This window comes from Pseudophryne corroboree, chromosome 1 (genome assembly GCF_028390025.1).
Source record: "Pseudophryne corroboree isolate aPseCor3 chromosome 1, aPseCor3.hap2, whole genome shotgun sequence".
NCBI lineage: Eukaryota > Metazoa > Chordata > Amphibia > Anura > Myobatrachidae > Pseudophryne > Pseudophryne corroboree.
Window position 1 is genome coordinate 619,021,619 of NC_086444.1, and position 23,984 is coordinate 619,045,602.

The 23,984-nt window shown below is 46.5% G+C and overlaps 1 protein-coding gene across 1 annotated transcript in view; it reads right to left on the reverse strand.

Moving 5' to 3' along the window:
• The window catches only part of LOC134903265 (guanine nucleotide-binding protein subunit alpha-11), a 170,474-nt gene that overhangs the window by 35,843 nt on the left and 110,647 nt on the right, over positions 1 to 23,984 (reverse strand). Inside the window, exons 2-6 of the mRNA XM_063914453.1 lie at positions 23,790 to 23,974; positions 23,076 to 23,230; positions 22,188 to 22,316; positions 5,668 to 5,797; positions 4,241 to 4,394 (exon numbers count right to left, since the gene is read on the reverse strand). Of these exons, the coding sequence (XP_063770523.1) occupies positions 4,241 to 4,394; positions 5,668 to 5,797; positions 22,188 to 22,316; positions 23,076 to 23,230; positions 23,790 to 23,974 (753 nt within the window). The remainder of the gene's footprint in view (positions 1 to 4,240; positions 4,395 to 5,667; positions 5,798 to 22,187; positions 22,317 to 23,075; positions 23,231 to 23,789; positions 23,975 to 23,984) is intronic.

Sequence of the window (23,984 nt, forward strand, 5' to 3'; positions counted from 1 at the left end):
TTATATGAGAGAGCGCATAAAGATTTTAAACCATTTTTATTTCATATTAAAAGATATATAAAATTAAATTCTAACATCAATATATGCATGAACCTGCCAAAGGCCTTTGGATCAGTATAATTAATATTGCAACACACAAAGAAAAACCTATCATTGATTAGAAACACAAGTCAGTCCAAAACTAACACTTATCACCAGCTGCCACTTATTTGCATATTTGGCTTCAGGATTCCTTATATTTCCACTTAATGGCTAGAATACAACTTAATGTCCCGCATTAGTATATTCCAAATCCTTTATCCACAAGGTGTAAGTATTGGTGGTACTTGAATTTCATATATTAAAAACGTTATTCAAAAAAGTGCTGCTGCAAAATTCCCCCTTTAGTCCAAGATTTTATTCAGACTGTAGGACTTTATATAATTGTATAGCTAGGCTTGGTTTTCCCTGCAGGGAACGGACTCCCATCTTCCCTCCACAGACAGCCGTGGCTAGCAGTACGTGGTGAATCTACAAGCTCCGGCAGGGGGAAGCCCGACAGAGGAGACTCCTGAGGCATACTGCAGCGGCTTGGGGTCTCACAAGCGGACACGTTGCGTCCAGTGAGCACAGCGGTAATAGTGAAGAAATCCCGACTGCTAGCCACGGCTGTCTGTGGAGGGAAGATACCAACATCACACCCGGGCTGCGGTGAGGTGAGACATAGTTCTCTAAAACTGACAATCATTTCTCAGGTGATGGACACAATACCATTCTTGTGTCACTGGATGGGAGTCCGTTCCCTGCAGGGAAAACCAAGCCTAGCTATACAATTATATAAAGTCCTACAGTCTGAATAAAATCTTGGACTAAAGGGGGAATTTTGCAGCAGCACTTTTTTGAATAACGTTTTTAATATATGAAATTCAAGTACCACCAATACTTACACCTTGTGGATAAAGGATTTGGAATATACTAATGCGGGACATTAAGTTGTATTCTAGCCATTAAGTGGAAATATAAGGAATCCTGAAGCCAAATATGCAAATAAGTGGCAGCTGGTGATAAGTGTTAGTTTTGGACTGACTTGTGTTTCTAATCAATGATAGGTTTTTCTTTGTGTGTTGCAATATTAATTATACTGATCCAAAGGCCTTTGGCAGGTTCATGCATATATTGATGTTAGAATTTAATTTTATATATCTTTTAATATGAAATAAAAATGGTTTAAAATCTTTATGCGCTCTCTCATATAAGTGACTGTTTGGTGTAGAATTTGGTAACATTTCAGAATACTAATTGGGAGCTGCACCTAGATTTTAAGCGGTGTGATCAGCTAATTAAAGTGATACTGTACGGAGATTAATTTATACTTTGTTTTTTTTGTTTTTTTGTTGTTTTTTTTTTTTTTCACACTTGCGCCTGAATTAATATTCACGCACGGGCGCAGGGGCAACCACAATTAAGTTGGGCCCTTTACGCACGTGCGTGTGTATATCTGTGTTACTTTACATAAGGAGTTGACACTGTCGGTTAATACCTTCCACTTATCCATCCACTCTGGTGTCGGCCCCACAGGGGGCGACATCACATTTATCGGCATCTGCTCCGCCTCCACGTAACCTTCCTCCTCAAACATGTCGACACAGTCGTACCGACACACCGCACACACACAGGGAATGCTCTGACTGAGGACAGGACCCCACAAAGTCCTTTGGGGAGACAAAGAGAGAGTATGCCAGCACACACCAGAGCGCTATATAATGCAGGGATTAACACTATAACTGAGTGATTTTCCCCCCAATAGCTGCTTGTATACACAATATTGCGCCTAAATTTAGTGCCTCCCCTCTCTTTTTAACCCTTTGAGCCTGAAAACTACAGGGGAGAGCCTGGGGAGCTGTCTTCCAGCTGCACTGTGAAGAAAAAATGGCGCCAGTGTGCTGAGGGAGATAGCCCCGCCCCTTTTTCGGCTGACTTTTCTCCCGCTTTTTTTATTGATTCTGGCAGGGGTATTTATCACATATATAGCCTCTGGGACAATATATTGTGATTTTTTTGCCAGCCAAGGTATTCATATTGCTGCTCAGGGCGCCCCCCCCCCAGCGCCCTGCACCCATCAGTGACCGGAGTGTGAGGTGTGCATGAGGAGCAATGGCGCACAGCTGCAGTGCTGTGCGCTACCTTGTTGAAGACCGAAGTCTTCTGCCGCCGATTTCCAGGACCATCTTCATGCTTCTGGCTCTGTAAGGGGGACGGCGGCGCGGCTCCGGGACCGAACGATCGAGGTCGGGTCCTGTGTTCGATCCCTCTGGAGCTAATGGTGTCCAGTAGCCTAAGAAGCCCAAACTATCTCCAGTCAGGTAGGTTCGCTTCTTCTCCCTTTAGTCCCTCGTAGCAGTGAGTCTGTTGCCAGCAGATCTCACTGAAAATAAAAAACCTAAAATATACTTTCTTTTCTAGGAGCTCAGGAGAGCCCCTAGAGTGCCTCCAGCTCAGCCGGGCACAAGATTCTAACTGAGGTCTGGAGGAGGGTCATAGAGGGAGGAGCCAGTGCACACCAGGTAGTCCTAAAGCTTTCTTTAGTTGTGCCCAGTCTCCTGCGGAGCCACTATTCCCCATGGTCCTTACGGAGTTCCCAGCATCCACTAGGACGTCAGAGAAATAAAGAATTCCTCAAACCCACATTGCTGTCAGTGTGAATGTGTCCTGCGTGCCGCTTTGAGGAATTCTTACATACTGCTGCTATGCAGGTTTGAGGGCACCGGACCAAGCCTTTTCCTGTTTCTGGGAGTGCCGAGTTTCTGTATATCCGGCACTAGCTTCTCCTTACTGAGTTATTGTAATGGCTCCAGGGGTTCTTTGTCCTGGTATGAACAAGCAAAATGTCAGCACTCGGAGACTTGAATGAAGCTGAAAACGTGCTTTTTAATTCAACGTTTCGGGCTTCTGCCCGTCGTCAGGTTATTCCTGACGATGGGTAGAAGCCCGAAACGTTGAATTAAAAAGCACGTTTTCAGCTTCATTCAAGTCTCCGAGTGCCGCCATTTTGCTATACACACATATATATATTTTTTATTTTTTATTTTACCACACAATAGTGTTACCGCTGTCTATATGCTCCCCCCTGACTATAAGGCCCTTTGTACAAGTACAATTCTGATTTAGTGGCTCTCTGGATGAGCAGTCTCTGGATGAGCAGTCTCGGAATGCAGCCTGTACTCAGCAGCATGAAATGGTGCCTTTCAGCTTCTGGTCCCGCTCTACGGGAAGTCCCGACCCCTCAATGGCGCACGATCCCGGTCGTTTTTTATACTGGCTTTTACTCCATTTTGTGTAGTGTAATAATAGTGTGTGTAACCCTTTTTCTATATATTGCCAGTGTGGGGTATGCAGCGGGCACGGCAGCTCCTAGCTGGGTGACCTCTGTCCCTTCATGCCGCCATGTTCACCAGGCACCCACTAACCGGGACCCCGGTGTCTGTACTCACCGCATCTCTTCGGCATCTGTTAGGGGTGGCGGCATCTGTTAGGGGTGGCGGCATGCTGCCGGCGTGGGCTCACCCTCTGGGAGTGTGAGAACATCACCTCAGGAGCTCAGTGTCCTGCCAGCGGGGATACGAACCATAAACTCTAAGGAAGTTAGTTCTCCCCCTCCCCTAAGTCCCACCACGACGCAGGCAGACTGTTTGCCAACCAGTGCTGCCTGAAAATAACAAAATAAAATACATTTCTGAAAAAAAAACTCTCTGGAGGGACAAAGAATACACCCAGCTCCTTGGGCACATTTTCTAAACTGAGTCTCCTAGGAGGGGCATAGAGGGTAGGAGTCAGTACACAATATTAATGTCTTACAGTGCCAGGCTCCAGTGAACCTGATCTATACCCCATGGTAATCCACTATTACGCAGTATCCACTAGGACGTTAGAGAAACTATCATTCTTTCTGCTTGCAGGAACCCACAGAGAGAACAAATAATGCAGATACTAATAGCACTGGCCAGCTTATGGATTTGCGGGTAATAAACTTCTACCCCGAACCCATAAAAGTTCGGCAGCATCTGTTTTTAGCAAAATAGCAGTAATATACACAATCCGTATTCCTCTGGGTACAAAGATTATATGCAATGGAACATATAAAATACAGGATACTTGTAACATTCTATACCCAGGCGATTCAAACAAAAACCTAAACTACTGACAGAGTAACTATTTGTTAGACTTAATATTGGCGATGTTAGTTCATAACTACTGCACTTACCATCAAACTCAGGAAAGTAATCTACAAGGTGAGAGTACATGATTTTATCTTCAAGAAGGTCCTTCTTATTTAGAAACAGGATGACTGAGGAATTCTGGAACCAGGGGTATGTGATTATGGTTCTGAATAGAGCCTTGCTTTCCTCCATTCGGTTCTAGAAGGAAATAAGTAAATAAACAGAATAAAGATGGTAGGAACCAGACCATCCAGTTAGTGGCCACTCAATCACTACAAAACTAAATGTGGAGTTTTACATTTGGAAGCAACAGTGCCACTTATTTTTTGCAAGATTCTTGCTCCACTGAAAGTAAGTGTCATTATATCACCAATAAGGATTATATGGGAGTTTATATACTTTATGCTATATCAAGAGAAAACAAAGGCACACATTTAGATCTTTGTGTTTGTTTTATATGATGGTGTCATACCTTATCTAAATTACACATATGGTCAGTTAAACATATTCATATAATAAATACAATTTGTTGCCCGATGGAGCAATTCAGATGTTTGATGGAGCAATTCAGTTGTTAGGTTTAACAGTTTTAGGGGTATATTCAATTGAAGTCGAAAACTGCCGTCTGTCGAAAAAACGGCAGTTTTCGACTTAAGGTCGAATACCGATTCGACCTATTCAATATATCCCTAATTTTTTCGACAAGTCGATGAATTCGACTTGTCGAAATGCACGTGGATCGGCGGAATAGCTGCCGATCCACGTGCTTGTGTCGAAAATGGTTTTGGCCCCCTTTTCGACCATCTCAGTCCGACATCAAAATGACGTCGGACTGAGATGCGGACCCAGAGGAGGAGAGGGGGGGAGACGGGGGGACAGCCGGCGGGCATACAGGGAGATCAGCGCTACAGTAACGCTGCAGCTGGATGTCACTCAGCCGCCTGACCTCACGGCAGCTTCCACCCGGCTCCAGCACGCTGCTGGAGCCAGGTGGAAGCTGTCGTGAGGTCGGGCGGCTGAGTGACATCCAGCTGCAGCGCTACTGTAGCGCTGATCTCCCTGTATGCCCGCCGGCAGTCCCCCCGCTGGTCTCCCCGCAGCTCGCCCCCCTTCTCCTCCTCTGTATCCCATCTAAATTCGACTTGAAAAAGTCGAATTAAGATGGGATTGAATAGGGGTTGTCGGATCCATTCCGACAAATACATGTCGGCATGGATCCGACTTTAATTGAATATACCCCTTAAGCAGCTAAACATAGTCTGTCTTGCCACGACAAGTGCGTTTAAAAACAAAATTTAACTGCGCGCATAAACAATCAAATCACCCCCATAAGTAAACAAACTTTTATAAACAGACACAAAAAACTTGTAGGCACTATTTATATTTAGGACAGTGGAAAGATAACTAATAGAATGCAAGAGAAGTAACGCAATAAAAGGATTCCATTGTGGCAAGTGGTGGTGCTACTCACCTCATTATCAGACTCCACAAGGACCTGGTCATATTCACTAAGGGCTACAAGAAACATGATGGAAGTAACGTTCTCAAAGCAGTGTATCCACTTCCTTCGTTCTGACCTCTGACCTCCAACATCCACCATTCTGTATAACAAGATCAAGGAATTAGAAATTATTTGAGCATATTTAAAGCACCTCTAAGCCATACAGTAGAAAATCAAGTTGCTAAAGAGTCACCATGGAAACACTAGGTCATTACCAAACTAACTATGCTAATCCTGTCTACCTCCAACAAGCAGAATGCAGAGGTATGATATTGGAGATACAGCGGCCGCTGTAATTAGTCTCCTGTTACAAATTTTTTATTCTGATGTGCCAACATATTGCCGTTGCCATCCAATCCGTACTTTTTATCGACAATATAAAAACTATTTTGCAGGACAAATATTTCCTGAATGGAGATACTGGTTATCCATTTAATTTGCTGTAAGAGGAGAGGAGCGAGGTTTTGAGGAGGAGGGTTAACATGAAATACCTATTTTGAGTGGACATATCTTTTTAAAAAACATTCAGCACTTTAACAAGCAACAACTTTTGAACATACTGGGGGATTTCAAATGTACTTGCCACCGATCTCCCATCTACCGTGATGGGAGATCGCAGGGGGCAATATACAACTGATGTCACCTATAGCGCCCATTAGTGTCGGGTTTACATGGCTAAACCCAACTAAACGAATGGGTGCCGTCTGGGTGCCCAAATGGATCACTTTTCACACATTTCAGCTCGCCGCCCCCCGGTGGGTACAAGTAGAAATGTAGACGCCAGCAGCCGATCGCGCCCGAACAGAGCTACATTTGAATAGCTCCGTTCGGCGCAATCTAGTGGCTGCCGGCGTCAATAAGATTTGAACTCCCCTCACTGTCTCAGGGCAGATATAAAATTGCCTATACACGGAGATCCTGATACACTACTTATGGTCGAATCTATGCACAAGTTGTGGGCAGAGAGTCAAGTGTTCAGCCAGAAAATAATCGGAAACAGCAGTGATTGGGGTTCACAGACTTTGATCACTGCAGTCCATTTTGTCATAAATGGCAATAAATAAATTGTCTGAATCATGGCACCTTTATCAATAAGACGGACTACAAAAGTAAAGAAAGCATCCACAGACACCAGTAAACGTTCCAAGGTGCTCTACTAAAGCAATTACTTCATAAAATAATAATTAAAAAGGAAAAGAAAATCCTTCTGAGAACTGTAATGGAGGATCCTTTGAAAAACAAAATTTACCACAGAGATTTGTATTTTACATTTTCGGCTCCCGATAAAACCTAAATAATAAAAGATAAATGATCTGCTTGTACAATTATAATGGACGGGGTATGGTAGGTTATGTTCCAGCTAAACTAAAGCAAGAAAACAAGGCCTAGCTGTAATGAAGCAAGCACTTGCAGGAGGGAATGAAACAAGATCCAGCATCAGGCCGTTGACTGGTGTAATATACATTGCTGTTCTGTACTTTGAACAGTAGTTATAAAACCTTTGCAATGGGCAATTATTGGACAGCACTGGTTGCCAAGCGGTTTTGAATCACGGCTTCCTAGTGATTCGTTTTTTTTTTTTTCACGGCACCCCTAGGCTACAAGTATCTTTAATTTAGAAAGAGATAATAAGAATTTACTTACCGATAATTCTATTTCTCGTAGTCCGTAGTGGATGCTGGGAACTCCGTAAGGACCATGGGGAATAGCGGCTCCGCAGGAGACTGGGCACATCTAAAGAAAGCTTTATGACTATCTGGTGTGCACTGGCTCCTCCCCCTATGACCCTCCTCCAAGCCTCAGTTAGGATACTGTGCCCGGACGAGCGTACACAATAAGGAAGGATTTTGAATCCCGGGTAAGACTCATACCAGCCACACCAATCACACCGTACAACTTGTGATATGAAACCCAGTTAACAGCATGATAACAGAGGAGCCTCTGAATAGATGGCTCACAACAAGAACCCGATTAGTTAACAATAACTATGTACAAGTATTGCAGACAATCCGCACTTGGGATGGGCGCCCAGCATCCACTACGGACTACGAGAAATAGAATTATCGGTAAGTAAATTCCTTTTTTCTCTGACGTCCTAGTGGATGCTGGGAACTCCGTAAGGACCATGGGGATTATACCAAAGCTCCCAAACGGGCGGGAGAGTGCGGATGACTCTGCAGCCCCGAATGAGAGAACTCCAGGTCCTCCTCAGCCAGGGTATCAAATTCGTAGAATTTTGCAAACGTGTTTGCCCCTGACCAAGTAGCTGCTCGGCAAAGTTGTAAAGCCGAGACCCCTCGGGCAGCCGCCCAAGATGAGCCCACCGTCCTTGTGGAATGGGCTTTTATTGATTTAGGCTGCGGTAATCCTACCGCAGAATGCGCCAGCTGAATAGTGTTACAAATACAGCGCGCAATAGACTGCTTAGAAGCAGGAGCACCCAGCTTGTTGGGTGCCATCAGGATAAACAGCGAGTCAGTTTTCCTGACTCCAGCCGTCCCGGAAAAATAAAATTTTCAGGGCCCTGACTACGTCCAGCAACTTGGAATCCTCCAAGTCCCCAGTAGCCGCAGGCACCACAATAGGTTGGTTCAAGTGAAAACCTGAGACCACCTTCGGGAGAAACTGAGGACGAGTCCTCAACTCTGCCCTATCCATATAGAAAATCAGATAAGGCCTTTTACATGACAAAGCCGCCAATTCTGACACACGCCTGGCCAAGGCCAAGGCCAACAGCATGACCACTTTCCACGCGAGATACATTAGCTCCATGGTTTTAAGTGGCTCAACCAATGCGACTTTAGGAAATCCAACACCACGTTGAGATCCAAAAAGTGCCACAGGAGGCACAAAAGGAGGCTGAATATGTAGTACTCCTTTAACCAAAGTCTGAACTTCAGGCAGTGAAGCCAGTTCTTTCTGGAAGAAAATCGACAGAGCCGAAATCTGGACCTTGATGGACCCCAATTTGAGGCCCAAACGTCACCCCTGCTTGCAGGAAGTGCAGGAATCGACATAGTTGAAATTCCTCCGTCGGGGCCTTCATGGCCTCCCACCAAGCAACGAATTTTCGCCAAACGCGGCGATAATGTCTTGCGGTGACATCCTTCCTGGCTATGATCAGGGTAGGGATGACTTCCTTCGGAATACCCTTTTCCTTTAGGATCCGGTGTTCTACCGCCATGCCGTCAAACGCAGCCGCGGTAAGTCTTGGAACAGACAGGGTCCCTGCTGCAGCAGGTCTTGTCTGAGCGGCAGAGGCCAAGGGTCCTCTGCCAGCATCTCTTGAAGTTCCGGGTACCAAGCTCCTCATGGCCAATCCGGAACCCCGAGTATGGTTTTCACTCCTCGCCTTCTTATTATTCTCAGTACCTTGGGTATGAGAGGTAGAGGAGGAGACACATAAACCGACTGGTACACCCACGGTGTCACTAGAGCGTCCCCAGCGATCGCCTGAGGGTCCCTTGACCTGGCGCAATATCTTTTCAACTTCTTGTTGAGGCGGGACGCCATCATGTCCACCCGTGGTCATTCCCAACGGTTTACCCGCATTTGGAAAACTTCTGGATGAAGTCCCCATTCTCCTGGGTGTAGGTCGCCCATCGGAGAATCCTTGTGGCTTCTGCCATCTCCATCCTGCTTCTTGTGCCGCCCTGTCTGTTTACATGGGCGACCGCCGTGATGTCGTCTGATTGGATCAGTACCGGCTGGTTCTGAAGCAGGGGCCTTGCTTGGCTTAGGGCATTGTAAATGGCCCTTAGCTGCAGAATATTTATATGAAGCGAAATCTCCTTGGAAATTTCTTCCCTGTGTGACTGCACCCCAGCCCCGAAGGCTGGCATCCGTGGTCACCAGGACCCAGTCCTGTATTCCGAATCTGCGGCCCTCTAGTAGATGAGCCCTCTGCAGCCACCACAGCAGCGACACCCTGTTTCTTGCTGACAGGGTTATCCGCTGTTGTATCTGTAGATGGGACCCGGACCATTAGTCCCACTGGAACGTCCTTGCGTGGAGTCTTCCGAATGGAATTATGCTTCGTACGAAGCTACCATTTTTCCCAGGACTCGTGTGCATTGATGTACCGACACCTGTCCTGGTTTTAGGATGTCTCTGACTAGAGATGACAACTCCTCGGCTTTTTCCACTGGAAGAAACACTCTTTTCTGGTCTGCGTTCAGAAACATTCCCAGGAACAGAAGACGTGTCGTCGGGACCAGCTGTGACTTTGGAATATTGAGAATCCAGTCGTGCTGTTGTAGCACTTCCCGAGAGAGTGCTACCCCCACTACCAACTGTTCTTTGGACCTCGCCTTTATCAGGAGATCGTCCAAGTACGGGATAATAAAAACTTCCTTCTAGCGAAGGAGTATCATCACTTCGGCCATTACCTAGGTAAAGACCTTCGGTGCCGTGGACAACTCCAACGGCCGCGTCTGGAACTGATAGTGACAGTCCTGTACCACATATCTGTAATCCCCCTCGTCCAGGCTCGTAATAACCGCCCTGAGCGATTCCATCTTGAATTTGAATCTTCTGATATAAAAGTTCAAGTACTTTAATTTCAAGATGGGTCTCACCGAACCGTTGCGGTACCACAACCACTGTGGAATAGTAACCCCTTCCTTGCTGAAGGAGGGGCACCTTGACAATCACTTGTTGTGATTATAGTGTTGAATATCCACCAACACCGTCTCCCTGGCAGAGGGAGGTGCCGGTAAGGCAGATTTTAGGAAACGGCGGGGGGAAGAACGTCTCGAACTCCAGCCTGTACCCCTGAGATACTACTTGAAGGACCCAGGGATCCATGTGAGAGAGCCCACTGTCCGCAGACGGGCCCCCACCGTACCCGGGTCCGCCTGAGCAGCCCCAGCACCATGCTGTGGACCTACCGGACGCAGGGAGGACTTCTGCTCTTGGGAACTAGCTGTGTGTTGCAGCTTTTTCCTCTACCTTTGCCTCTCGGCAGAAAGGATGAGCCTCTAGCCCTCTTGCTTTTCTGGGGCCGAAAGGACTGTACTTGATGATACGGTGCTTTCTTTTGTTGTGGGGTAGCCTGTGGCAAAAAAATCAATTTCCCAGCAGTAGCTGTGGAAACGAGGTCTGAAAAACTATCCCCAAACAGTTTTACCCCCTTATAGGGCAACTTCCATGTGCCGATTCGAGTCGGCATCGCCTGACCATTGCCAAGTCCATAACCCCCGTCTGGCGGTAATGGACCTAGCGCTTATTTTTGATGCCAGCCGGCAAATATCCCTCTGTGCATCACGCATGTATAAGACCACGTCTTTTATATGCTCTATTTTCAGCAAAATATTGTCCCTATCCTTAGTTATTTTCCGACAGGGACTCTGACCACGCAGCGGGAGCACTGCACATCCATGCCGAAGCAACGGCTGGTCGCAATATAATGCCCTAGCGTGTGACCATATCTTATAGGGTAACCTCCTGCTTTCTATCAGCAGGTTCCTTCAGGGCGGCCGTACCCGGAGACGGTAATGCCACCTTTTCTGATAAGCGTGTAAGCGCTGTATCTACCCTATGGGGTGTTTCCCCGCGTGACCTATCCTCTGGCAGGAAAGGGTACGCTGCCAATAACCGTTGTAGAAATTATCAATTTCTTACCGGGGGAAGACCACTCTTCCTCACACACCTCATTTAATTTCTCAGATGCAGGAAAAACTACTAATAGTTTTCTCTCACCAAACACAATACCCTTTTATGTGGTACCTGGGGTATAATCATAAATGTGTAATACATTTTTCATTGCCTCAATCCTGTAACGGGTGGACCTATTTGGAGGGTACACCAGTCTCATCGATGTCGACACTGGAGTCAGTGTCCGTGTCGACATCTGTGTCTGTTATCTGAGGTAGCGGGCGATTTTAGAGCCCCCCATGACATTTGAGACGCTGGAACAGGCACAAGCTGAGTAGCCGGCTGTTCCGTGTCGTCGACCTTTTATGTAAGGAGTTGACACTTTCACGTAATCCTTCCATAAGTTCAACAACACCGGTGTCGACCCCGCAGGGGGTGACAACATATTTACAGGCATTTGCTCCGCCTCCACCTCATTATCCTCCACATACCTGTCGACACAGCCGTACCGACACACAGCACACACACAGGGAATGCTCTGATAGAGGACAGGACCCCACAAAGCCCTTTGGGGAGACAGAGGGAGAGTATGCCAGCACACACCAGGGCGCTATATATCACAGGGATAGCACCTATAAAAAAGTGTTTTCCCTTATAGCTGCATATATATTGTATACTGCGCCTAAATTGTGCCCCCCCCCCTCTCTTTTTAACTCTTTCTGTAGTGTATTAACTGCAGGGGAGAGCCAGGGAGCTTCCCTCCAACGGAGCTGTGAGGGAAAAATGGCGCCAGTGTGCTGAAGGAGATAGCTCCGCCCCTTTTTCGCGGACTTTTCTCCCACATTTTTATGGATTCTGGCAGGGGTTAATGTACATCCATATAGCCCTGGGGGTTATATGTGATGTATTTTTGCCAGCCAAGGTGTTAATATTGCTGCTCAGGGCGCCCCCCCCCAGCGCCCTGCACCCATCAGTGACCGCAGTGTGAGGTGTGCATGAGGAGCAATGGCGCACAGCTGCAGTGCTGTGCGCTACCTTGATGAAGACTGATGTCTTCTGCCGCCGATTTTCCAGACCTCTTCTTGCTTCTGGCTCTGTAAGGGGGCCGGCGGCGCGGCTCTGGGACCGGACTCCGAGGCTGGGCCTGTGTTCGATCCCTCTGGAGCTAATGGTGTCCAGTAGCCTAAGAAGCCCAAGCTGGCTGCAAGCAGGCAGGTTCGCTTCTTCTCCCCTTAGTCCCTCGATGCAGTGAGCCTGTTGCCAGCAGGTCTCACTGAAAATAAAAAACCTAAAACTAACTTTTATCTAAGAAGCTCAGGAGAGCCCCCTAGATTGCACCCTGCTCGGTCGGGCACAAAAATCTAACTGAGGCTTGGAGGAGGGTCATAGGGGGAGGAGCCAGTGCACACCAGATAGTCCTAAAGCTTTCTTTAGATGTGCCCAGTCTCCTGCGGAACCGCTATTCCCCATGGTCCTTACGGAGTTCCCAGCATCCACTAGGACGTCAGAGAAATTAAATTAAGTAAATTGTTATATATGTTATCCTTAATTGCATGGTGATGGACAAGATTTGCTTCTGTTTGTCCACTTATTCTATGATGGACAGCAACCAGCACTGGTTTTGCCTATCACACAGACAATAATATGAATTGGTCCTGGACCACCAAACTAAGGCCCCCCGGGATGCCTAGGCACACAGTTTGAGAACCACTGTTCTACAGTGAGCACCCATGAGCAGATCTCTCTAGGTTTTGAGTTGTAGCCCTTACACTAGTTATGCTGTACAAAAGAATGCCATATATGTTGTACTAAGGGGGGCGAGGCACTGACTGTCGTGGAATAAGAAAAATGTAGCTTTAAAATACTTTTCAGCGAGGCGCAACCCAACTTAGCTGGTAAACCTCTACGTAGTAAAGGAGGTTTGCACCACAGGAACACATGTACAACTTGCCCAAAGGCACACATTTAAACCTACCAGGCAATGGGACACCCAGCAGCATATTAGCAAATAAAGGGCAGTGATATTGTTGATAAAAAAAAGTTTAAGAGATTATTAATAACAAATACAGTGCACAGCCGCAAATAAATGGGTCACAATACAGACGCCAGTATCCCGGCATGTGAAAATACAGTCGGTTGGCATGCCGACCAACAGGCACTATTCCCACTCGTCGGTGTCCACGACACCCATAGAGTGGGAATAGAACCTGTGGCGAGCGCATCGAGCCTGCAAGGAGCTTAGTTGCGCTCGCCCGCCTGCCGGCCACCTAACAGTCAGTATCCCATCAACATACCTCCCAACATGACCCTCTCCAGGAGGGACACAGTGCTCTGCTTCTGGACTTCCCTCTTAATTTATGATTGCCGGCACCTGTGTTGAACAGGTTAATGGATAAGAAAGGTATTTCAGCACAGGTGATGGCAATAATACAGTAAGAGGGAAGTCCAGGAGCAGAGCATTCTGTCCCTCCTGGAGAGGGTCATGTTGGGAGGTATGCATCAACGGTATTGTAACCAATGGTCTCCTGACCGCCAGTCACACATACCCAACCCAAATAAACAGTTGGTAGCTAACTAAAAAAAAGCAAGCAACAGGGCAAAACCATGTGCACAGCATGTAGGTCAGATATAACATGTGCAGAGAGAGTTAGATTTGGGTGGGTTATTTTGTTTCTGTGCAGGGTAAATACTGGCTGCTTTATTCTTACACTGTAATTTACATATCAGTTTGAACACACCACACCCAAATCTAACTCTCTCTGCAAATGTTTTATCTGCACCCCCTGCAGTGCACATGGTTTTGCCCAGTTGTTTGCTATTTTGGTTTGCTAACAATTCTGAATAAGCCCCGAATCTGAAAATGCTGCAGTCTGCTTCCTGTAACCTGCTCATCCCAAATACTGTTATAAGTGGCCAATTATCCACCAGAAGTGGAGTCCACTCATAACCTCTTCACACTCCTATTTACATTACTCTGCCCATGGAAGGCGAACTCAAAGTAGCAGATGCTGTTTTCAATTCTTCCTATTACTTTACATACAAGCAGTCTCAAAAAGCCTACCGTTTTATAGTAAGTGTGGAAGACGGCAGACACTGCAGTCTTTACATGTAATAAGCAAGCATGAAAAGGACTATGCTAAAATAAGCCATCTGTGTTTTACTGCAGTATAGAATATTAAAGTAACCCAAAAATAAGATGAAAACAGGGACATAAAATGAAAAATTTCCTCCTGCTTATATAGAGCTGTCTCGGGAGGCATGAAGACTGACAAACCTCTAGATACAAGCTGTCCTTACAGGTACCAGTTCTCTGACCTACATCATGTAAAACATTTATATTCTGGGTCAAATCTACAAAATCTGTGAAGAGGGACTCGCTCAGCAATTAGCCTGCAGATGTAGAGTGTGGCGACCAATGTACACCCAGGGCTTAATGAGCAGATAATTACTTGTATAGAAGTGTCATGCAAAGAACACATTATAGAAGACAATTTTATAAGATTACAATTTTGTATTCACGCTAGGCTGTTTTAGCAGGGTGCCACACCTTGCCCAATTTTTTTTAAAAAAGGAAAATGAGCCCTGCACTTTTAGCAGCGCCCTGCTAAAGCAGTCTGCCCTGTTGTGCCTTCCCCAACCGCAGGTGGGAAATGTTGCTGTTGCCGATCACTGCTGGGAGAATAGATGCCGCATGCACAGTGAGGTAATGGCTTGGGGGCAGCCCAACATGTCCAGCATGGGGGAGATTCAATTGCTTTATCAAGCATCCAAAGTAATGGGCGCCCATTGGAGCAATTCAATTGTAGGCTCCGATGGGGCACCTGTACTGTTTATGCACCCAAAAGCACCATTTGTGTACCGAAACCACTGACTTTCAGCACATTGCTTATCGCCACCTCAGGAGGCTGCAAGAAGAAAAGTCTCCCCCGTGGCTAATGGCCGCCCAAACAGTGCAACAATTGAATTGCGCAGTAAGATGTCCATTAGTTGAGATACTCTATAAAACAACCGAACTCTCCCCCCCCCCCCCCCCCCATAACCGGAAATTTTTTTTTTTTAACCTACCGGTAAATCTTTTTCTCCTAGTCCGTAGAGGATGCTGGGGACTCCGTAAGGACCATGGGGTATAGACTGGCTCCGCAGGAGACATGGGCACTCTAAAGACTTTAGATGGGTGTGCACTGGCTCCTCCCTCTATGCCCCTCCTCCAGACCTCAGTTAGAGAACTGTGCCCAGAGGAGACAGACAGAACGAGGAAAGGATTTTTGTTAATCTAAGGGCAAGATACATACCAGCCCACACCATCCACACCGTACAACTTGGAACATACGAACCAGTTAACAGTATGAAATAAAACAGCATCAGCCCGAGACTGATCAAAACTGTAACATAACCCTTATGTAAGCAATAACTATATACAAGTCTAGCAGAATTTAGTCCGCACTGGGACGGGCGCCCAGCATCCTCTACGGACTAGGAGAAAAAGATTTACCGGTAGGTTTAATATCTTATTTTCCCTTACGTCCTAGAGGATGCTGGGGACTCCGTAAGGACCATGGGGATTATACCAAAGCTCCAGACTGGGCGGGAGAGTGCGGATGACTCTGCAGCACCGATTGAGCAATCATGAGGTCCTCCTCAGCCAAGGAATCAAACTTGGCAAAAGTGTGAACCTGACCAAGCCGCCGCGACGCCTCGGGCAGCTGCCCAAGAAGAGCCCACCTTCCTAATGGAATGGGTCTTTACCGAATTTGGTAACAGCAATCCAGCCGTAGAATGAGCCTGCTGAATCGTGTTACAGATCCAGCGAGTAATAGTCTGTTTAGAAGCAGAAACGCCAAGCTTGTTGGCTGCATACAGGACAAACAGTGCCTCTGTTTTCCTAACCCGAGCCGTCCTGGCTACATACATTTTTAAGGCCCTGACTACAGCAAGGGACTTGGAATCCTCCATGGCACCCGTAGCCACAGGCACCACGATAGGTTGGTTCATATGAAAAGATGAAACCACCTTAGGCAAAAATTGAGGACGAGTCCTTAATTCTGCTCTATCCACATGGAAAATCAGATAGGGGCTCTTGTAACACAAAGCCGCCAATTCGGACACCCGCCGTGCAGATGCCAAGGCCAACAACATGACCACCTTCCAAGTGAGAAATTTTAAATCCACCGTTTAAAGAGGCTCAAACCAGTGAGATTTTAGGAACTGTAACACCACGTTAAGGTCCCATGGTGCCACTGGGGGCACAAAAGGAGGCTGGATGTGCAGCACTCCCTTTACAAAAGTCTGGACTTCTGGGAGAGAAGCCAATTCCTTCTGAAAGAAAGTTGATAGGGCCGAAATCTGTACCTTAATGGAGCCTAACTTTAGGCCCATATCCACTCCTGTCTGTAGAAAGTGGAGAAAACAGCCCAGATGGAAATCTTCAGTTTCGCCGTCACCTCCTTCCTAGCCTTAATCAGAGTATATATGACTTCCTCCGGAATACCTTTCCCCGCTAGGATTTGGTGTTCAACCGCCATGCCGTCAAACCTAATCGCGGTAAGTCTTGGAACCCGCAGGGCCCCTGCTGCAATAAGTCTTCCCTAAGAGGAAGAGGCCACGGATCTTCTGTGAGCATTTCCTGAAGATCTGAATACCAGGCCCTTCGAGGCCAATCCGGAACAATGAGTATTGTCTGCACTCTTTTTCGTCTTATGATTCTCAGTATTTTTGAGATGAGCGGAAGAGGAGGGAACACATAGACCAACTGACACACCCATGGTGTCACCAGGGCGTCCACCGCTACTGCCTGAGGGTCCCTTGACCTGGCACAATACCTCCGAAGCTTCTTGTTGAGGCGTGACGCCATCATGTCTATTTGAGGAAATCCCCACTGACTCGTTATCTCTGCAAAAACTTCTTGATGAAGTCCCCACTCTCCTGGATGGAGATCGTTTCTGCTGAGGAAGTCTGCTTCCCAGTTGTCCACTGCCGGAATGAAGACTGCTGACAGAGCGCTTGCGTGATTTTCCGCCCAGCGAAGAATCCTGGTGGCTTCCACCATTGCCACTCTGCTCCTTGTCCCGCCTTGGCGGTTTACATGAGCCACAGCTGTGACGTTGTCTGATTGAATCAGAACCGGTAGGTCGCGAAGAAGATTCTCCGCTTGTCGTAGGCCTTTGTATATGGCCCTCAATTCCAGTACGTTGATGTGTAGACAAGCCTCCTGGCTTGACCCTAGTCCCTGAAAATGTCTTCCTTGTGTGACTTCTCCCCATCCTTGGAGGCTCGCGCCCGTGGTCACCAGAACCCAGTCTTGAATGCCGAAACTGCGACCTTCGAGAAGGTGAGCACTCTGCAGCCACTACAGAGACACCCTGGCCCTGGGGGACAGGCTTATTTTCTGATGTATTTGTAGATGGGACCCCGACCACTTGTCCAGAAGGTCCCACTGAAACGTCCTCGCATGGAACCTGCTGAAGGGGATGGCCTCGTAGGCCACCACCATTTTTCCCAGTACTTGAGTGCATTGATGGACTGACACTTTTTTCACCTTTAACAGGTCTCTGACCATGTTCTGGAGTTCCTGGGCTTTTTCCTTCGGGAGAAAAACCCTCTTTTGTTCCGTGTCCAGAATCATGCCTAAGAAAGATAGCCGAGTCGTTGGAATCAACTGTGACTTTGGTAGATTTAGAATCCAGCCATGCTGCTGCAGCACTCTCAGGGAGAGCGACACGCTTTTCTGCAATGATCTCTCGATCTCGCTTTTATCAGGAGATCGTCCAAGTACGGGATAATTGTGACTCCCTGCCTGCGTAGGAGCACCATCATTTCCGCCATTACCTTGGTGAAAATCCTCGGGGCCGTGGAAAGCCCAAACGGCAACGTCTGAAACTGGTAATGACAGTCCTGTACAGCAATTCTCAGGTATGCCTGATGATGGGGATATATGGGGACATGAAGGTATGCATCCTTTATGTCTAGTGACACCATAAAATCCCCCCTTCCAGGCTGGAGATAACTGCCCGGAGCAATTCCATCTTGAATTTGTACTTTTTCAAGTACAGGTTTAGGGATTTTAGATTTAGAATGGGTCTGACCGAGCCATCCGGTTTCGGGACCACAAACAGGGTTGAATAGTACCCCTTCCCCTGTTGCACTAGGGGAACCTTGACAATCACTTGTTGTTGACACAGTTTTTGAATTGCAGCTAAAACTATCTCCCTTTCTGGGGGAGAAGCTGGTAAAGCAGATTTTAAAAATCGGCGCAGAGGCACGTCTTCGAATTCCAGCTTGTAGCCTTGGGATACAATTTCCATCGCCCAAGGATCCACGTCTGACTGAACCTAGACGTGGCTGAAGAGTCGAAGACGTGCCCCCACCGGCGCGGACTCCCTCAGAGGAGCCCCAGCGTCATGCGGTGGATTTAGTAGAAGCCGGGGAGGACTTCTGCTCCTGGGAACTAGACGTAGCTGGCATTCTTTTCCCTCTACCCTTACCTCTGGCGAGGAAGGAAAAGCCCCGACCTATTCTGGACATATGCGACCGAAAGGACTGCATCTGATATTGTGGTGTTTTCTTTTGCTGTGGGGGAACATAAGGTAAAAAAGTAGATTTACCCGCGGTAGCTGTAGAAACCAGGTCCGCGAGACCTTCCCCAAATAAAACCTCACCCTTGTAAGTCAAAACTTCCATATGTCTCTTTGAGTCGACATCACCCGTCCATTGGCGGGTCCACAGGGCTCGCCTAGCAGAAATCGCTATGGCGTTGGCTCTCGAACCTAACAGCCCAACGTCTCTCGAAGCGTCTCTCATATATAAGACTGCGTCTTTAATGTGACCTAAGGTCAATAAAATGCTATCCCTATCTAGGGTATCAATGTCAGATGACAAGGTATCTGCCCAAGCTGCTACAGCGCTACAAACCCAAGCCGACGCTATTGCCGGTCTGAGCAAGGCACCCGTATGTGCATAAATTGATTTTAAGGTAGTTTCCTGTCTGCGATCAGCAGGATACTTGAGGGCTGCCGTGTCTGGAGACGGTAACGCCACCTTTTTGGACAAGCGCGTTAAAGCCTTGTCCACCCTGGGCGAGGATTTCCATCGTAACCTGTCCTGTGCAGGGAAAGGATATGCCATAAGAATTCTCTTGGGAATCTGCAGTTTCTTGTCTGGAGTTTCCCAAGCCTTTTCAAATAACGCGTTCAGCTCATGAGATGGGGGAAAGGTTACCTCAGGTTTCTTTTCCTTAAACATGCATACCCCCGTGTCAGGGACCGAGGGGTCATCTGTGATATGCAAAATATCTTTTACTGCAATAATCATATAATGAATACTTTTGGCCACCCTTGGGTGTAACCTCGCATCATCGTAGTCGACACTGGAGTCAGAATCCGTGTCGGTATCAGTGTCTGCTACTTGGGACAGGGGACGTTTCTGAGACCCTGGAGGGCCCTGTGATACAGCCAAAGCCATGGATTGACTCCCTGTCTTTTCTCTGGACTCTGCTTTGTCCATTCTCATGTAATAAAGACACATTTGCATTTAAAACATTCCACATATCCAGCCAATCAGGTGTCGGCGTCGCCGACGGAGACACCACAATCATTTGCTCCACCTCCTCCTTAGATGAGCCTTCTGCTTCAGACATGCCGACACACCCCCACACACTCAGATAGAGATTATATATATATATATATATATATAAAGAGAGAGAGAGAGAGAGAGAGAGCGAGAGCGAGAGCGAGAGCGAGAGAGAGAGAGAGAGAGAGAGAGAGAGACAGTCCCCCAATAAGGCCCTTTGGAGAGACAGAGAGAGAGAGTATGCCAGCACACACCCAGCGCCGCCGGACGCTGGAATAAAATCCCAGTCAGTACAGCGCTTTTATAAATATACTCACTTCGCCAATTAAATGTGCCCCCCCCCCATCTTTTTTGCCCTCTGTACTTGTGTTCAGCAGGGGAGAGTCCGGGGAGCCAGCTTCTCTGCAGCGTGCTGTGGAGAAATTGGCGCTGGTTAGTGCTGAGGAATCAAGCTCCGCACCCTTACCGGCGGGCTTCGATCCCGCTCAAATCTTTATACTGGCGGGGGTTTTTGCAATATACTGCCTCCGCAGTATATATCTATGCCAGTGTTCCCAGAGGGTTAATAATTGCTGCCCAGGGCTCCCCCCCTGCGCCCTGCACCTACACAGTGCCGCCAGTGTGTGTGTGTGTTGGGAGCAATGGCGCGCAGCGTTACCGCTGCGCGTTACCTCATAGAAGAAGATCAGAAGTCTTCTGACGCCTTTGAAGACTTCTATCTTCTCATAATCACCCGGCTCTGTGAGGAGGACAGCGGTGCGGCTCCGGGACGAACGGCGAGGGTGAGACCTGCGTTCCGACCCTCTGGAGCTAATGGTGTCCAGTAGCCTAAGAAGCAGAGCCTATCATTTAAGTAGGTCTGCTTCTCTCCCCTCAGTCCCACGATGCAGGGAGCCTGTTGCCAGCAGTGCTCCCTGAAAATAAAAAACCTAACAAAAAGGTCTTTTTTCAGAGAAACTCAGTAGAGCTCCCCTGCAGTGAACCCAGTCTCCTCTGGGCACAGGATCTAACTGAGGTCTGGAGGAGGGGCATAGAGGGAGGAGCCGGTGCACACCCATCTAAAGTCTTTAGAGTGCCCATGTCTCCTGCGGAGCCCGTCTATACCCCATGGTCCTTACGGAGTCCCCAGCATCCTCTAGGACGTAAGAGAAAGTTAGTCGAACTAGAAAAAGATCTTAACAAAATGGTATAGTGCAGGCCTGGCCAACTTGTGGCTCTCCAGCTGTTGTGAAACTACAAGTCCCAGCATGCCCTGCCACAGTTTTGCTATTAGGGAATGCTAAAACGGTGGCAGGGCATGCTGGGTTGTGTAGTTTCATAACCACTAGAGAGCTGCAGGTTGGCCAGGCCTGGTATAGTCAGTAATGGGGAAAGGACAAATGAGATTTTACATAAACCAAGATTCTAACCATATAACAGTTACCATTGCTTTTATAGCGCCAGCATATTACACAGCAGTTTGTTCTCCACCTAAACCAATAACTCACAGCAAGGTGACTGATGCAACCTGAGAACTTGGGGATGGCTACACAGCTGCCCTCCGAAACACAGGTTCCAAATGCTATGACTGGAAGGAATGCAGTTTCATAGCCAGCATTACAGTGGAGGTAGCATAGAAAGGATTTAAAAAAAAAAAGACTTTAATGGCCTCCTGCAATAACTTCGATATCTTGATAGAATACGTAAACACAACTGAAACAACTGATCAGTCAGAACTAATCCAACTGCCATTTATATGACCACATAAGGATTCCAACGGAACGCACAGCTCACTTTTCAATTAAAGTGAAGTGAAGAGCTGTCTCCAAAAAAGGAGAGTTGAAAAGGTCATTTTAAATTACTGAAGACTTGCAAAAAGTCTGAGCTGAAATGTAATTGCAGGCTTATACTGGACGTTCTGAGAGCTGCTGCCAAAAAAACATTGTGTGTTCAAAAATTGTAACATCTATGAGAAATAATGCCCAAAATGGATACACATGTTCTAACCTACAATATATTTGCTTTTACTAAAGCTTCTACAGACAAGTGGAGGTGTTACCCATAACAACCAGATTCAATCTATCATTTTCTAGAACGTAATACAGAAAGGTCAGCTAGAATCTGGTTGGTTGCTATAGGCAACACCACAACTGTTCTGTTATAAACGCTTTAGTAAATCTCCCTTTAAGTGTTACAGCCTATCTGTGCGAACGTTATAAAATGTTCACGAGGTGTGAAATCCTCTCTCTTAATAAAGGCCCTTGTGTCTCAGCATTTACACTACATGTGCAAAAACAAATGTATTATCAGAAACTGCAACAGAGTATTTTAGCAGACAATATTGCATCCACCTAAAGATGATGTTTTCCAGGTCAAAAGGGTACTCTATGATACCCGTTGTTGGCACTCTGACACGCAGTACATCTTGCTGTGTGGGCAGGTATCCTGGCTTGGAAATGCGATCTACATCTGTCAGGTAGCTAGGTGGAAAAGAGGAAGATAAGAAAAAGTGAGATAGTGCTGCTGCTGCTGATTATTTGCAGAAAGTAACAGTATATACATATCTTGGACACTGAAGTTGAACAAGCACATGGGATGTCAAAATTGCCACAATGCAGTATACACGATCAAAATGAAATTAAAATCAGATTATAAAATACATTGGGAATTGTTTTCGGGTCTCTATTGGCCTCTGTGTGGTGAGCGGTGTTAAGATTTTCTTTAAATACTCTAACAGGATACAAGAACTACACGTCCAGTGCATATCCTTTCTTTATGCAACAACTCTTCAGGCTATATAATATAGTGGCTTCAGTGGCAATTACTATGGCATAAAAATCCAAGCGCACAAAAACAAGCCAATACAGACTACACTATATGGGGGAATTCAATTGTGTCTCACATCACCTGCTTGGCGTCTTTAGCAATGGCAGTCTATCAGAGCTATTCAATTGTTACTCAGATAGTCACATTGCGTTAAGTGTGTTAAAAATTCGACTTTGGATGCCCATTCAGGCTCTTTAGACGGGTTTAGCTGCTTTGCGCGGCAAAACCCGGTGCTGACAGGCACCTTAACTGGCATTTGGCGTCTGATAGGAGCAATAATTGAATAGCTACCAATAGACACCCAGCGGGGAGCGCAGTAAACCACTAAATCGGCCCCCATAAATTGGAATACATATCTTTCACAAATTTCAACAGTACTAGAATGAAAATGTACGTCACCCACAAACACTTACTATTTGGCGGAATCTGACAGTTGGTATTCCCGCCGCCGGTCATAGCATTCCTGGATGCCTGGGTCACTCCACAGGTTTTTGATTGCAGTTATATAGGGCTGTTCAAAGGTACACACCTTTTCCACATCAACTTCTCTTACAATGAGTGCATTGGCCTGAGGAGAGGGAAATGTTTACAAGCAATCGCAAAACAGAATGCTCACAACCAAAAGTGAAAAATATTTGATATACACATTTATTTATTTTTTAAAGAGAGAGACGTCTGCACTTTCAAGCAACTTAATATAAAAACAGAAGTCTATCACTACCATTTCACATTATTTTGTAGGACAATAAGTAAACCAAAGGACAGCAGTGCATGATAAACAAAGGATAGAAAACACACAAAATAAATAAAATAAAAAAAATTAAAAAGAATAAATTAGATTAAGAAACCATGTGTAGCAGAGATGTGATAAATCCCCCTCCCAACCACATACACACACTCTTGTACTGCAATAAATCCCAGCAGTGTATTCAGTACTCATAATAATGCAGTCATTCTTTTTGTGTGGTTTGGAGATGGGGAAACAAACACAATTATGTTCCCAATTAATTATTCAAAAGTTAAAATGACTGCCAATGAAAACCAATTCACACAACAATGCCAGCGATGATACCTAATCTGGTAATAGCAATTCCAGCAATGTTTGCGAAAAATCAACCACCTCTTACCTTGTTCTGCTCACACTTGTAGAGAATTTTCAATGTCTCCATGGCACGTATCATGGACTGCATGGCAGTGAAGATATTCTGATATACAAGTTTGGTGAAGCCCTTTTTGTCTTCTTCCGAGTATCCAGAACCATGGATAATTCTCATCTGTTTAATAAATGTGCTCTTCCCACTTTCTCCTGTACCTTCAGAACA